We start from the raw sequence: 14887 nt of genomic DNA, 5'->3' as shown, positions 1-14887 counted from the left end.
CTGCTGGGAAGAGGCAGGCACAGCCAGGTGGCTGCAGGTTCTCCTGAGGCTTCTCCAGCTGTGCCTGCCTGTGCCCCGGTGGGGGGAGCCACGGGAGAAGCCCCCATGGCTGCCCTGCCCTGCCCAACCCAGCCCCAGCCTCCCGGGGGGCACCTCCAAAACATTTCAAATGGTTTTGTTTCGTTTTGTAGATGTTTTAGAGCCTTCTGTGCCATTTCAGATTCGGTGTTTCGGGCGCCAAAACACCTCTGAAACGAAACACCTGCTGAAATTTCTCACAACCCTAGTAATTATCCTGCTCTGCTCAATGAGGCCTTAGCTGGAATACTGTCAAGAGTTTTAGGCACCACACTTTCAAAAAGATGGAGACAAACTAGAAAGAATCCAGAGAAGAGTAACAATAATGATAAAACATTTAGAAAACATGGCTTAGGAAAGAAGCTGAAGAAATAGAGTTTGTCTAGCTCAGTGACACCAGGGTGCTGCGAGCTCCTTAGAACGGTGACAGTGCCTGGTTCCTGATAGAGGAGGTAAGCACTACCTTCCTCCACACACTAGGCACCCTACACCAGCCCAAGTGTATGGTAGCACTCCTACCAGCTCCAGAAGCCAGAGAGGAGCAGGGGAACACAGAGTTCAAACATGTTAATTTAACCCTCCCAACAGCCCCTGTGCCAACTGCTTCTGTCCCCCAAACAGTGTGGTCTGCCATGGGTGAATAGGTGGACAAGGACCTACACTTTTTCATCCCAGCTCATTACCCCACTCTTCCCATAATCCCAGAGCTGGTGGGAGGGACCATAGGGAATGGTAGCTCAGGGCACTGGCATTTGGATTCAGGACAAAAAGCTGCAATGGCAGAGGCTGTGCTTACCCCTTCAGAATGCCATGTCAGCTGGCACTAACCTCTGCATCAACAACCACTGTCACTCTCTTTATAACTCCTACAGGGGTTTAATGACCTGCCCCCAAGCTCCCCAATCTGCCCAGGCAAGCAGCCCCTAGCAGCATTGAGCACCACGCACCACCACCTCTGCTATGTTCTCATGGGTGCCCTACCCACCATGCCACCCCATGAGAACCTTTTAAGGGTATGACAGAGTGAAAGAAGGTAAGCACTGTAGGAAATTAATTAGTGTTCAGATGGAGTGACACTAAATTCCAAAAACCTATGGGAAGGGGCTTGGAGTCTAAAAAGGCTTAGAACAGGAGTGAGCAATATGGCCCACGGGCCAGATCCAGCCTGCAAGGCCATTCTATCTGGCCCATGGGGCCCCTAAAAAATGTTGAAAATTAATATTTCTCTGCCCTTGGTTCCTGTCAAAAATGACAGCAGGGCCTGCCCAGGGCTGCCTGTGCCTGCTCCAGACAGCTCCACATGGGCTGCGAGCGCCTGCAGCAGAGAGCAGCAGCCATGAGGCGGGTTAGGGACCGCTTTTCCCCACACTCAGCACCAGCTTCTTCCCTGCTGGCAAGCAGGGGGTTGGGGCTGTGCACTGCCCCCCCGCATGTACCACACGGCTGGGGGGTACCGGGTGTGAGTAGGCAGGGAGCCAGTGGGAACAAAGGGCTCCACAGACCCCTGCAAGCCTGCACTCCGCTTCGGGCCCTACTGGTGCTGGCGCTGGGACATTGGTCCCAAGATGGTGACAAGAGTGCAGGGCACCTGTCAAGGGGTGGTGCTACCCATGAGGCCCTCAACAGCCTGCCAAAACTGGGTAACTGGCCCTCCGCCCAAAATAATTGCCCGGCCCTGGCTTAGAACCACTGGTCTAGCTAGCTAGAGAAGCTGGGGGAAGGGCAGAGGGACACAACTTTTTTTATAAAGAGGATAGTGACCATATTTTCCCTGGGCAACAAGAAATAGGACAAGAACAAGGAGCAATGACCTCAAGTTGCAGCAAGGAAAGTTTAAGTTAACTATTAAGTGGAAAAAACTTTCACTAGGAGGGTAGTAAAGCAGTGGAAAAGGTTACCCAGAGAGGTTGTGGAATCTCCATCCCTGGAGGTTTTTAAACACATAGCTAGACGAAGCCCTGGCTGAAATGATATAGCTGGGGATGGTCCTGTTTTGGAACAGAGGGTTGGACTGCATTAGGTGACCTCCTGAGGTCCCTTCCAACCCTAATTTTCAATGATTCTATGGTTCTAAAAAGAAATAAGATCAATTTGCAAAAAAGATTTAGTTTAAATATTAGAAAGGTAGATGGAATGTCATTTTTCTCTAGAATGACAGTGAGGGATTGGATCAGGCTTTCTAGAGAGATTGTAGAATCTCTTTCATCGGAATTTTAAGAACAGGTTAGATGTTTCTCAGGGACAGTCTGGATACGTCAAGTCCTACACCTCAATGCAAGGAATGGACTAAATAATTTCTTAAGAATAGATTTCTTCCTGCCCTACCTTTCTACAAAAGTAATCTTTACAATAAAGAAACAAATCAGAATTCCAATATCAAATTGGTGTGGTGCCTGAATTTTAGGTTTTAACTCATCTTGGCTTTCCTCCTCTCATACTTTACACTTATTATGCCAATTCAGAGTATATTCAACAGGTCCTCCCAATGTTTCTGTAGATCAGATTTTTTCCCGAAAGTTAAAAGTGGTAATGTAATTCCAAATGTGTGATCCGTGACTTAGAGCCGAAGAGCTAGTGTGTGAGCTCCTAGGCGATGTCGTAGTACTAAGCCCTGTTCTTCACTTACACTTCTAAAAAGAAATAAGCTTAATTCGCAAAAAAGATTTCATTTAAATATTAGAAAGGTAGGTGGAATGTCAGGTAGGTAGGTGTAGGTGAAGAACACCTACACCTACCTGAAGGTAGGTATAAGTGAAATACAGGGCATCCCACCTACTTCACTTACAGAAGCACCACACATTTGTAGATTTTCACCTCACTATGAAAACAATACAATGTTTTAGGTATACAATGTATAATTAAAGCGAAAGCTAAGACCCTCTGCAGACTAAGAATGTGTACTAGTAAATCATTATTCCTACTACCCATCCTAGGAGAATTTTTTATACAATGTAACACTAAATGCTGTATGTTGTACCTTCTCCAGCTCATCTTTCAGATGCATTTCATGCTGCATACCAATGTGTTTTAGTTCACTAATCTCTTTCTTTAAACGCTGTCTTTCTTCCTGCAGTTCTTCAATGTACTGCTTCTCAGACTGAAGGAGTGAGAGTTTATCGCTTTGCTCTTTCTCCAGCACAAATACTCGTTCAGCCACCTCTGCTTCAACCTGTCGCGCTGCATCCTGAGCACTCTGCAAACGTAGCTTGGTTATTTCTAGATAAACAGTAAAAGAAGAGTTTTCAGTTTCAGTACATGCAGTAGTCTCAGTAATTCCTCATAAGAAAACCTCAATTCATATAAAGGTGTCCTGTGTGTAAAGCTAACAGGGAACACTCCTAAATTGTACGTAAAAAAGTCATTAACTATTACTGGTCTACTATACATCATCTCTGCAATTTATTATCGCTTAGCATGTAAATAACAGTAAGAAATAGATCTTAAATTTTAGAACAGTGAAGCTTATGTTAGGACTTTATCCACTGATATTAGTGGGAAACACCAGCCCCTTATTTAACTAAATATTTCCTGTTCCTCCATGAGCCAACTTCTCTCTATTAGATAGTGAAACACAGATTTTCTGAAGTTTTCTTTCATCGCAGATATAGCCCCAAAAACCTTAAAACAATATGTCTAATGAACTTGACAAATAGCCAATTAAACAAAGCTTGGTCGATAATACTCAACCAACTATACTCAGAGTGGAGCATGACCGTCTTTCAGAAAATAAATACCAACCCCTTGTTATGTTACTACTCAGAGAGGTATCTTCATGAAATATGTAACTTTATATAAAGATATTCTCTAGTAAATTTGTACAATGCAATTTAAATAGGGAAGAAGCATGCCTGTCCCAGAAGGAAAAAAAAACAAACCCTCCAATGAGAAGCATTCTGTGGCCTGTGACCAGGTAGAAAATTCCTCTATTGGATGTAGTTATACAACAGCAACAAAGCAGGAAGAGACTTATTTTTTCAGGAAGTATTACATTATGCTGAGCTCTCTTGCCATATTCATTGTTTTATAATCTTCCTGACTTAAATAATTTTCTCTCTCCCCCGTAGCTATGCAAAAGTTACACAAATGACTAGGCTCACTAATTCAATATATAGAAAGAAAATCAACCCAATGCAAATGTATACACAGCACTATCAAATCCAAAAAAAACAACCAACACTGAAGAGAACAGGATTTTACCCCACATAATCCATTTAATTTAGCTATACTGCATATTCATAAATTCTTAAATATTTTAGGAATTTAGGTTAGAAATGAGATGGAAGGGTGATTTTAAAAATTGAAAGTACACCTCCATCCAAACATTGAATAAAGCAAGTTAACTACATGAGAAATTTTAACAGCAATCACTCATCTGCATTTTCATTTTACTTTAGAATATTACATTCAGGGCACTACAGAAGGAATACTTATAAAAACGCAAATCAAGACCTTCAAAACACTCATAAAACACACAGTCAATACCGATTATGAAAAAGTGTTAAATGTCTTTTGTAATTTCAAGGACACTTGGAATGTTCATATTTCTTCAAATAATCATTTATAGCAGGGGTGCTCAACCTCTGGCCCACCAGCCAAATGCGGCCCGCAGACACATCACACCTGGCCTGTGGGGCTCCCATGGGTCCTAAAATTTGTCAGGGGGCAGTGGTGGCCATTAATACAGCCACCTTTCCCCCTGACAAATCCCCCCAAATCCCATTCTCTGGACAGCTGTTTGGAACCACACTATGCTCCCTTCCCACATGGGACTGCACCACAACCCCTGCTTCTCGATCAGGGACAGACCATGTCCCCTTCCCTCCCAGCTGGGCTAGGTTGGGGCTTGGCCATGCCCACTTCCTCCATTAGGCCAGATCACACCCACTCTCCTCCCATCAGGGTTGAGCCACACACTCTTGTCTCTCTCCAAAGGCTCAAGTCAAGCTTATTTTACTTGCGGGGCTGCGTTGGAGCCAACTTGGCCCCCCACCTCTGTGCAGCTAAATGGTGCCTGTTGTGCCCGCCCAGGCATCATATCAGAACACCAGCTGGATCCAGCCCACAGACAGACTGGGTGCTGGCAATCTGGCCCACCAGGCAAAAAGGGTGGGCACCACTAATTTATAGCCTAATGAAGAAAAGGTCTTGGCTATCCAAGACCTATTCCATTTTACTTATGAGCCTGACATTAAATATTACCTTTGATATGCTCTTCTGAAAGCTTGGCACGGAGCTGTTCAAGATCTAAACAATGCTTCTTCTTCAGTTCCTCAATTTCTGAGATATATCTGTCTGAGAGATCCATTTTCATTTTCAGCAGATCCTCCTTATACTGCAGCGTGAGGGAAGATCTTAAAGAATGTAGATCATTTGTATGTTGTTCATCCAACTGCAATCGTAAACAAGCAAGTTCTTCCTGTACAAGACACACATTCGTAACAGAAAGATACCTTTATACTTCAGATACTAAAAATTGGTTGGCCGGGAACAGTACACGTAACATATTACAATTTACAACTCCATTTTCCAACCTGCCTCCCCAGGCCATTCTTGCTTCCACTCCCATACTCACTTTGGGAATAGAGAGGTCCCAGAGTACCAAGGCTTAGAGAAATATGCCAAAAGGCAGAGCAGAGCTTCAGGAGCTGAGAAAAAATGTAGGGAAGTAAGAAGTGCCCAGATACCCGAGTATGGATCCTGTCAAGAGTCCTGAAAAAAACAAACTCTTGGCAGGATCCACGTATGTCACAGAGAAAGGATACTGCTTGCGTCATTTGTAATAGCCCCCAAGAACCCATGTCATGAGCCAGGACCCCTTTTTAGCACTCAGCCAAGAACTAGGCAGCAGAAAAGACTTCCCAGGCTTCATGGTAACCCTCAAAACAGGTGTTTTCAAGTAAGAATAAAGAAACAAAAAGCAAGAATCACACATCACAAAACATACATTTTTCTTTGATTCTGTGGGGTGTATACAGTAGTTTAAACAAAATGCTACCTTCGTATGTTACATAAAATAACAAAAATTTTAGCAATACAAGGCAGCATTACTATATCTGCTATTAACTCTGAGCTGAGTGGTGAGAACCAGCTGTCATTTTGTGTGCAGATTTTATGATAAGCAGTATGATTTTTGTTACATTGATGCTACCTTGTGTTGCTCTAGTTGCTGATTTAGCTGGCAAAACACATCTCTTCTCTCTTTTTCAGTTGCTTCTTCTAAAGATGTAATAGAGGAGCTGAGAGGCAAAAAATGTTTAGAAAATTAACATAAAATACATTATAAAACCTTGAAACAGATTAATGTATTGAGTTTTAACATGCCAGAGGTTAGGTATGTACACAGCAACATCTAGTCAAATACTCTTGTATTACCATTAGGATTCCTACAAACACACAGCATCCAATCACATACTAAAAAGCTAAAATTCTTTTAAGCAAGACAAGGTTCTTTTTGGGTTGTTTTGTCACTACCCAAGAATTGAAATAATAATAATAATAATAATAATAATAATCACCTGATATCTGTAAGTTGATCTTGGCTTGTTTCTGACTCCATCAAAGAATATTCTTTCACTTCTTGCAGTCTCTGATGCAGCAGTATTAATTCTTCTCTGTAATTCTCTTCAGCAGCCCTTAATTTCTTTTCAAAATAAATTCTCAGTTGTTCCAATTCAGTTTCATGTTCACTTCTTTGTTGCTGCTGGTGCTGTTCAAATTCATGCTTTAAGCATTCTATTTCTTCCACATGTGATGTACGAGCCAGGAGCTGTTCTTTTAGCTCTGGGTTTCAGAGAAGATAAATAAAACCATACTTTTAATGTTTAAAATATACACTCTCTGGGCTCAATCACAAAAAGAAAAGCCAGGTAGGACTGGAAATAAAAATCTTTCCAACTCTCCCTTCAGAGACACAATAATCCCACCTCAACATTTTTTGGAAAGTGCAGCAGGGTAGATTTGGCTACAAATTAAATAACACGCAAATCAGGAGGTGGGAAAGCAGAGGGAGAAAAAAAAAAACCAACCCAACCCCCTCCACCCCCCCCCCAAAATGTCACACAGTTATGTCCCCATCTACACAATATTCAGAAATGCCACACTTTTGAAGCTACTCAGCGCTTTAAGTAAGGTAACTCAGTCCTACTCTCTTCCTTGTGCTCCACCACACTGGAAAGACATTATTATGCAGAGTTGCCATGACAGTTAATCTTTTCACCTCCTAGTGCAACCACCCAGTAGACATACTAATTTAATCCAAAGTGCTTGCTGTAACAATGTATTTAACCCAGAAAGAATGATCTTGGCACAAAACTACTTGAAAAACTTAACCCTGATAATTACAAGTAAAATGTATCTTATCTTGAGCCTACTTTGCCAAGGCATTGGCCAAGTTTACACTAACCCTAACAGATCTAGAAGTTGGTCATCTGGCCTGTGGAGCCCTGCAGTCCAGAGTCAAAGTATGGTGCCAAATAAATTTAACACCCTTGACCTAGAGAACTAACAGGATGGTGCAAACCAGCACAACTTCTTAAACAAGGTACTGCTCTTCTAGGAAGTCAAAAGAAGAGTGTATATGTCACACAATCGTTAGACTTGAAAACACAGGAATCCTCTTCCAGAATATCTTTAAGATCCTCTTTATAGAGGTTGTGATTCATTGGGAAATAAAGATGATGACAACAAAGGACAAATTAATTATCATTTTTCCACAAGTATGGAGATTAGTTGGATGTAAAATAGATCTGTATTAGGGCCAAATAACTGGAAAAAGTAGTGTATAACAACAAGGAACACAACTTTTTTTGTGGAGGTGCAGGGAACAAATTTAAATAATTCAAGGATGGAAGGGAACATGAGTAATTTCGAAAGGACTTAAAGCTAGATAACTGGGAAAATGGGTTTATAAACTGTTTGATTTCTATACAAATGTTGACATATTCTAAACATTGTATATTAGGTTTCAGGATACCTAGCTTGTCACGTGCTGAGAGAAGAAACAGAGCAGGCTGACTGAATAAAGAAAAAGATCAACTAAAATATAATGATCTATTAAGAAAATGAACAATAACAATTCTGTTTTATATACCCATTGCATGTCCTCACCTGGACCAGTAGGTTGCATTTTGGTCATATCATCTCAAACCAAAAGAAGCAGAAACAGAAAAGGATCCAGAGAATGGTAACACGAAAGATTAGAAGCATGGAAAATTACAAGAGAGATTAACAAAAGTTAGGACAATATAGCTTGAGAGGAGATAGAGTTCTAGAAAAAAAAATATATATACATTTCCAAACAAAAAGAAAATGTTATATCCTTAACCATACCAGCAAAGAGGACAAAAGTGAATGACATTCCCAGGCATAAACAAATGTTTAACAATAGTCTCAAATAGCCATTGATCAAAAGAGATGAATATACCCTGTTAGTGTAACTGCCCTCTAAGCTGTGTGGCATGCATGGCCACGCAGGCACGTCTGGCAGCATGGCATGAGGACACCCAAGCAGCTGCGCAACTTAGAGGGAATGCTGGTTACATCTACATAATTCTGTAACAACAGAAATAAAACTGCTCCCACCTGTTTCAGCCACTGTGAGTGTTAGGGAGATGTAGCTCACTTCTACTGCTAGAGGCTTATGACAACGTAACAGAGTATAACCGCTGCTGAGCAGCAGCTCCTCCTCCTCTCTAAATGTATATACTTGTCCATACCCTCAGATACATAGTCCCAATAAAGTTGCATATTATTAGCAGTCTTTAACGTTTTTTTTCATTCTCGCATCATGCGTGCAAGACTTTGTGCATATAAAAACGTGGCCATATCCAACTTCACTTAACCAAAAAAAATGCATCACTCTCCTAACAGAGTCTGTTAAATTAATGATGTGCAGAGACTTTGATGATGTACCATAAGTCTCTAAATTAGCATAAAATGTTGCTTTTAAGACTATGCCCATTAAAGAGATATTTACTGTGCACTTGATGTTGATCATATAAATGACTTATTTCACCATCCCTCCTTGCATTTTCTCTTCTCTTAAATAAAAAGTCAAAACGTAAGATTGGTGCATTGAGTTTTTCCATACAACTAATTAAAACTGTACAGTATTTCCTGCTACATCTTTATGTTACGTTGCCGATATGCCGGTAAAGAGCTAATGTTTTCACCATCTTTTTTGTTGTTGTTGTTGAGTTTTCAATTTAAAAACCATGCCATATCCAGGAAAGCCAATATTAAAAACAAATCATAAATCAGCATTATCATCTTTAATTTAAACTGAAAGTGTTTTGCTTAGGTTTTAGGCTTTGGGGATTTTTTTTAGTTAAAGGTGAACTTAGGACCAAGAAGAATAGATAAATTATACATTCCTTTAATTCTTACAAGGTCATCAGGAGAAGAATCTCACTTCTGCAAATGTCATAAAACTGTAAGGGAAAAGTGACCCCATTAAGAGGTAATAGGCAAAAGGATCCCTCTTTGGGAACACAAGGTCTTTAGAAAATGGAGAACAAGAGGCTTGTACAATTTCCCCTCTTCCTTTCCAGGTACCTCTTTCTGAAGACCTGTGACTCTTTTAAATTAATTTTAGAGTGTCACTAAGAAAACACCTATGCAGCTAACTTCAGCACTAGAAGAAAAACTCTACTTTGGCCTCAAAAGTACTAAAAGCTTCTCGATTGTTAGGCTTTTGATTTGTAAATTTTAAAGGGGACCCAAAAATCAAGCTAATGAAAACTTCTTGTCTATGATATACAGCCAAATCTTAAGAGTTACATATGTGGCCACTAGAAACTATCTGACTATCTGTCCAACCCATCATAGCAAGTCCAGCTGAACACTCCTATGAGTCCTTACTCATCCAATACATTGTTAAAAATTGTTTCACACTTATTGTAACCTTACCACTTAGTTCCTGTCGACTTGCTCGTGTGCTATCCAGTTGAGACCAAAGCTGCTTGATTTCTTGTTGTGATTGAACCTTTAGTTCTTTGTGTGTAGCCTGCAGTTTCTCCAGCTAGGAAAGACATATTAAGTTAGTGGGGGGGAAAAAAAGTTTTGTTTTAATTGTTTTGTGTTTGCACATGTTACAAACAGCCCAGAAGCTACATGGTGGGAGAACTTTGGTACCGATCAGAACTTTAGCTAACAGTACAGGCTAGTGGACACAGAGGGAAGTACCTAACTACCCAGAATCATCCCTTTAACAGAACCAAGAGAGCAAGCCATCTGCTCCTTGTGTCACTTATGTCAGGACTGTTTTATTTCCTTCTTGCCATTCTGTCAAGAAGAAAAATTAGGAATCAGTAAAAACAAAGACTGAGGAAAAAACTTAAACTCTAGGAAAGGCCATAAAAAGGAAAGGCCATAAAAGCTGACTCAAATTAGTTAGAAAATTATGAATACCAATATAATTGTATCTGCTTATACTTTATCATCTTAATTTTGGTATACAAACAAAGCATATATCCCTCTGCATTTTCCTTTGCTCAAACTGAAGCTAAAAAAGCTTTATCCCACACCAGTGAATAACTTCAGTTCCCTGTACACTGGGTGCTTTATATACATAAAACATTAAAAATAAAAGGTTTATTAACCTGCTGCTGAATCTCCTGTTCTCTTTCATTGCTCTTCCTTTTCATGTCTTCTAGGCACTGGTCACACTCAGTCTGAATCTGCTCACGTAGTTTTATAATAGCCAGTTCGTGCTGGTTCTCCAGATCTTTATATTGTGCTGAAAGACAAAAAAACTTAGCTCTTTTAAGAATAGCAAATAAGACTTTTCTTCCTGAGAACTCTCTCATACAGTACTACAATTAAGTAACTAAGCAAAGCACAGATTTACTCATCCATACCAACATGCTAACTAAATTGCAAGTCAAAATTGCTCCCTCTCTGGGTTGATAACATCAGGGGCCAGTTTAACCTTGTAAAAGTATCATTAACTAGCTAGCTCAGAAACAACCCCCAGTTACCTGATGGGCACCATATAAAAACTTACCATATTTACTCAAACATACAATGAGGTTCCCCCCCCCCAATCACCATAGGGAAAAAGCCCCTTGGTTTTATATTTTCATACAAGGAAACATCATTAAATACATTGTCTATCATTAAATTGCTGCCAAAAGCAGCATGTGCTTAGTAATGGAAACCAACTATAAAGCTGATTAAATGCAGCCAGGACTGAGCATGACTATAAAATACATGGTCCATACTGGGCAAACATACCGATGGGAACTTCACACAAGAATAGGTTAGTGCAGTCCATCTGAAGATGCATAATAGTGCCCACTGCACCAGGCCCTCTTAGTACCGACTCTTTTTCAAGTCATAGTGAGCCACTCCACCGCATACATTTTTTTACTTCCTCTTCACTCTCACAGCTGAGCTGCACCTTTCTTTCCCATTTCTTCACCAGCCTTAAATGTCTAACGAACATCAACAAATGGGGCCCCAAACAGTGCACCCAGAATCCCTCTGTTGCCCCTTCTCTCAGCCTGTTTAGTATGATTAGCGTGGTCCTGCCCTTCATGAGGTTTAGCCAGACCAGGTTGCCTTGCGTCTCAACTGCATATACATTTTTGGAGGATCCCAGGACTAGTAACAAGAATACCCAGTTCCAGTCATGAGTGGGGGGCTAATTAGCACATGAATCCTATATGTGTGCGTAGGGAGGGGGAAAGTAATCTAGAGCACACACACAAGTACTGGGCTGTGCAGTTACCATGGCTTGAAATGCTGTTGACTCTGCTGGAACCCAGTCCAATGAACTAAACGGTAACTTATGAGCCTTTTGGCTTTGGATCAACATCATGCATAGTTTGTACTATATATAAAGTACACGCCAAAGTGCTGCTTAAAATTGTTTATGGGAGTACTTGTGCGAAAAAACTGGCAGCAATTTAAAAAAACTGCATCAATTCAGGATGAACTAAGTCTATGGGTACCTGTAATAATCTGCCTATATGTAAATTCCTATAGGTATGTTTATTTCAAAAGGTCAATGTTTTCAAATTTGCTCCTCAATTCCACATCCTCAGAGAGATTAGGATCGAAGACTGAGAAGGGAGTGAGAAGGGAGAAGCTGTAGAAGTTGGTGGGGAGGGCAGAGGCCAAGGGGACTACCTGACCTCCCAGATTTATTTTCTCTCCTGTAGCAGCAGGAGAGGGACAAATTTAAGGCAAATCTCCAATAACTAGGTTCTATACATGGAAAATTAAAACAAATTTATAAATTTTCCATATATAGAATCTACTTATTGGGGGGTCATCTTATATTCTAGGTTGTCTTATACGAGTACATATGATAAATAGTAAAGACAGACGGGAGTTGTAAATTTGGAATTTTTTTCCCCACAGAGCTTTGTGCCCTTATAATTCCTAATTCCTTAGTAAATATTAACCTTGAGCAGCATCAGGGGGACCGCAGAAAGAAAACTGTAATAGACCACTGATGCTATGAACAGCCTCAGAGGTGCACAGAACAGATTTATCCAAAGAACCTTCCATTCACAGTGTTGCTGGCAGTTTGGAATGGAAAGGACAAGGAGAAATAGCTGCCCACAGGTCAGAAAAACACTACTCACTACAGTCTGTGCTGTTAAAACCTGTTGTCACACTTACTTTCAACCTGATCTTTTTCAAGAGACAGACTCTTCAGCTCTTCTTTGACTTTTTGTAATTCTGCTTTCAGAGCTTTTTGCAGTTCATCCAATTCAGTCTGATGTTTTTCAGCTAGCTCCTCACACACCATTTTTAAACGCGTTTCTGCCTCCACTGCCCAGTCTCCTTTAAGGGTCTGCAAGAACGGCATACAGGCTTTAAAAGTGGTTACACTCATTCAGTAAATAAACAGTATTTTTCTACTTTTTAATTTTACTTCCCATTTATTTGCACCTTTCAAAGATTTTTTTAGTACAAATAAGAATCTCTTTTATCAACTTTGGTTTATTATACAGAGTTTTTCTCTTCCAGTATAAAATAAGGAACTTATACCTCCAATGTTTGGATATGTTTCTCTTCCATTTCCAACTCTACATTCTTCCTCAGATCAACTGCAAAATACAAAGCACTGATCAAAAGAACATGAAATAATGAGTTTGAGTTTGTGATACTAAAAATATGGAAGGCTGCATTTTATTTTTAGCATCAAATTCAGGATCAGAAGGCATACGACAGTATGATGTACTAACACTGCTCCAAAGCTTCTCATACACTGTATTCTGAAATCTCAGCATTTTTAAGAATACGTGTCTAGTTGCTAACAGTTGCAAAGAAAACCTTGGAAGTTTAACTGGAACAGTAATGACAAATTAAATATTCAAGACAGTATTCAATTAATAGAGAAGGATCAATTGTCCCATTCATCTTAATGGTTAGTCTTGGTTTTGATGATGCTCTTTAAGTTCTATCAGGGACTAAGTGAGGCCTTAAGGTTTTAAAAGACTGTCAGCTACCCTTCTGTTCACACTGGGAAAAAACTCTAAGCAGCCTTAAAAATGCTGAAAGTGGAAACACTTCAATAAAAAGTGCACACATGACTTCTAGAGGTATGTTTTATATGCATTTTTTTTTTATGAAGTACATGATGTTTCCCCTGGCAGTCTGCCCAGGTTCTGTCCTCAAACCAGTCTGCCACATGATTTCACATGAGGTGCACTGAAGCCAGATGAGATTGCTAATTATGGGACAGTTAAATACTCAGCAGTCATAAGATTAGGCTCATAATTCCCAAGCTTTTAATACCTAGTTCATCTTGATGTTTCAGTTCAATTTCTTCTTTTTCCTTCCGATTGTGCTCTTTAATATGCTCCAATTCAAACTGATGTCGGCTCTGCAGAATCGCTATCTCCTGAGCACGCTTATCATTGAGCATCTCCCGTAGTTCCATAAGGGCAGTCTCCTTCTCCTTTCTCAAGTTAGACTGAGTCAGCTCCAGCTGGGATGTGTGCATATTGCTTAAACTTAGTCTTAAAGCTTCCAGTTCAAGATTGTGCAGTGTCTGTAGCAGGGATTGTGGGGAGGCGGAGGAATGAAATATTCACCCTTTTTCCATATCTAGTTCCAATTTTATTAAATGCCTGCAAATGTTATTGCTTTTTTGTAATACAGAATGCCACTTTCTTTATGACAGGTATGGAATATTAGTAGAAATTGGATTCAAGTTCTGGTGTGGCCTGCAGACTCTTTCATTAATGAGTCTTTAGAATATCTCCTTCTAGCAGCAAAGCCCATTTGATATTCTACCAATACTTTTTTCCCTTATTTTTTTCTAAAGCTTATTTACTGACAGCCAACTATTGTCAGCTATCTATTTCCATGCAGTAACCTCAGAAAGGAGAGAGATGGCATACTAGCACAATGCAAAAAAAAAATACAATTGTCAAAAAAACTGCTAAAGATTTCCAATTAACTATCAAATGTGTCCAAAAACATCATACTTCAACACCTGCCAGAGGCTATATATTTAGTATCAGGTGTGAAGGAATATCACATCTGAAGGAATAACTGGCATCTGAAGTGTTGAAACAGAATCAGAAATAAAAAGCATTGATTTAAGATTATACTGCTAAGAGGTGCATACTGAAACACTTATCAGAAGCAGGCAGCAAGTTTTATGTTGGGTTAAATAACATAGAAACAAAAAAATGTAAACTCAAAATTTAGGGCATCTATACACAAGCACTGAGGCCACTCAAATGCACTGGAAATCCAGCACACCTGAGCAGACTCAATTGCATCTGCTGGACCACAGCAATTGCCACATTCCTGTGTCTCCTGTATCAGTGTCTCTATGCTTAAAAAT

The 14887-nt window shown here is 40.1% G+C and overlaps 1 protein-coding gene across 13 annotated transcripts in view; it reads right to left on the bottom strand.

The window, feature by feature from the left end:
- Positions 1-14887, bottom strand: part of PCNT (pericentrin) — a 137358-nt gene that overhangs the window by 82945 nt on the left and 39526 nt on the right. For 11 of the 13 annotated variants that reach the window (XM_090045069.1, XM_090045068.1, XM_090045073.1 and 8 more), the window contains 10 exons: positions 13828-14083; positions 13078-13136; positions 12706-12880; positions 10677-10813; positions 9985-10096; positions 8185-8217; positions 6594-6858; positions 6227-6314; positions 5278-5494; positions 3056-3294 (listed from right to left, as the gene is read on the bottom strand). In XM_090045069.1, the coding sequence (XP_089901195.1) occupies positions 3056-3294; positions 5278-5494; positions 6227-6314; positions 6594-6858; positions 8185-8217; positions 9985-10096; positions 10677-10813; positions 12706-12880; positions 13078-13136; positions 13828-14083 (1581 nt within the window). The remainder of the gene's footprint in view (positions 1-3055; positions 3295-5277; positions 5495-6226; positions 6315-6593; positions 6859-8184; positions 8218-9984; positions 10097-10676; positions 10814-12705; positions 12881-13077; positions 13137-13827; positions 14084-14887) is intronic. The other 2 variants (XM_090045070.1, XM_090045075.1) reach the window with 1 other exon arrangement.

This window comes from Crocodylus siamensis, chromosome 4, assembly GCF_052110815.1.
Source record: "Crocodylus siamensis isolate JL-2025a chromosome 4, ASM5211081v1, whole genome shotgun sequence".
In the NCBI taxonomy this organism is placed as follows: domain Eukaryota; kingdom Metazoa; phylum Chordata; order Crocodylia; family Crocodylidae; genus Crocodylus; species Crocodylus siamensis.
Note: the sequence above shows the minus strand (reverse complement) of the source record. Positions and strands in the feature narration are given on the sequence as shown.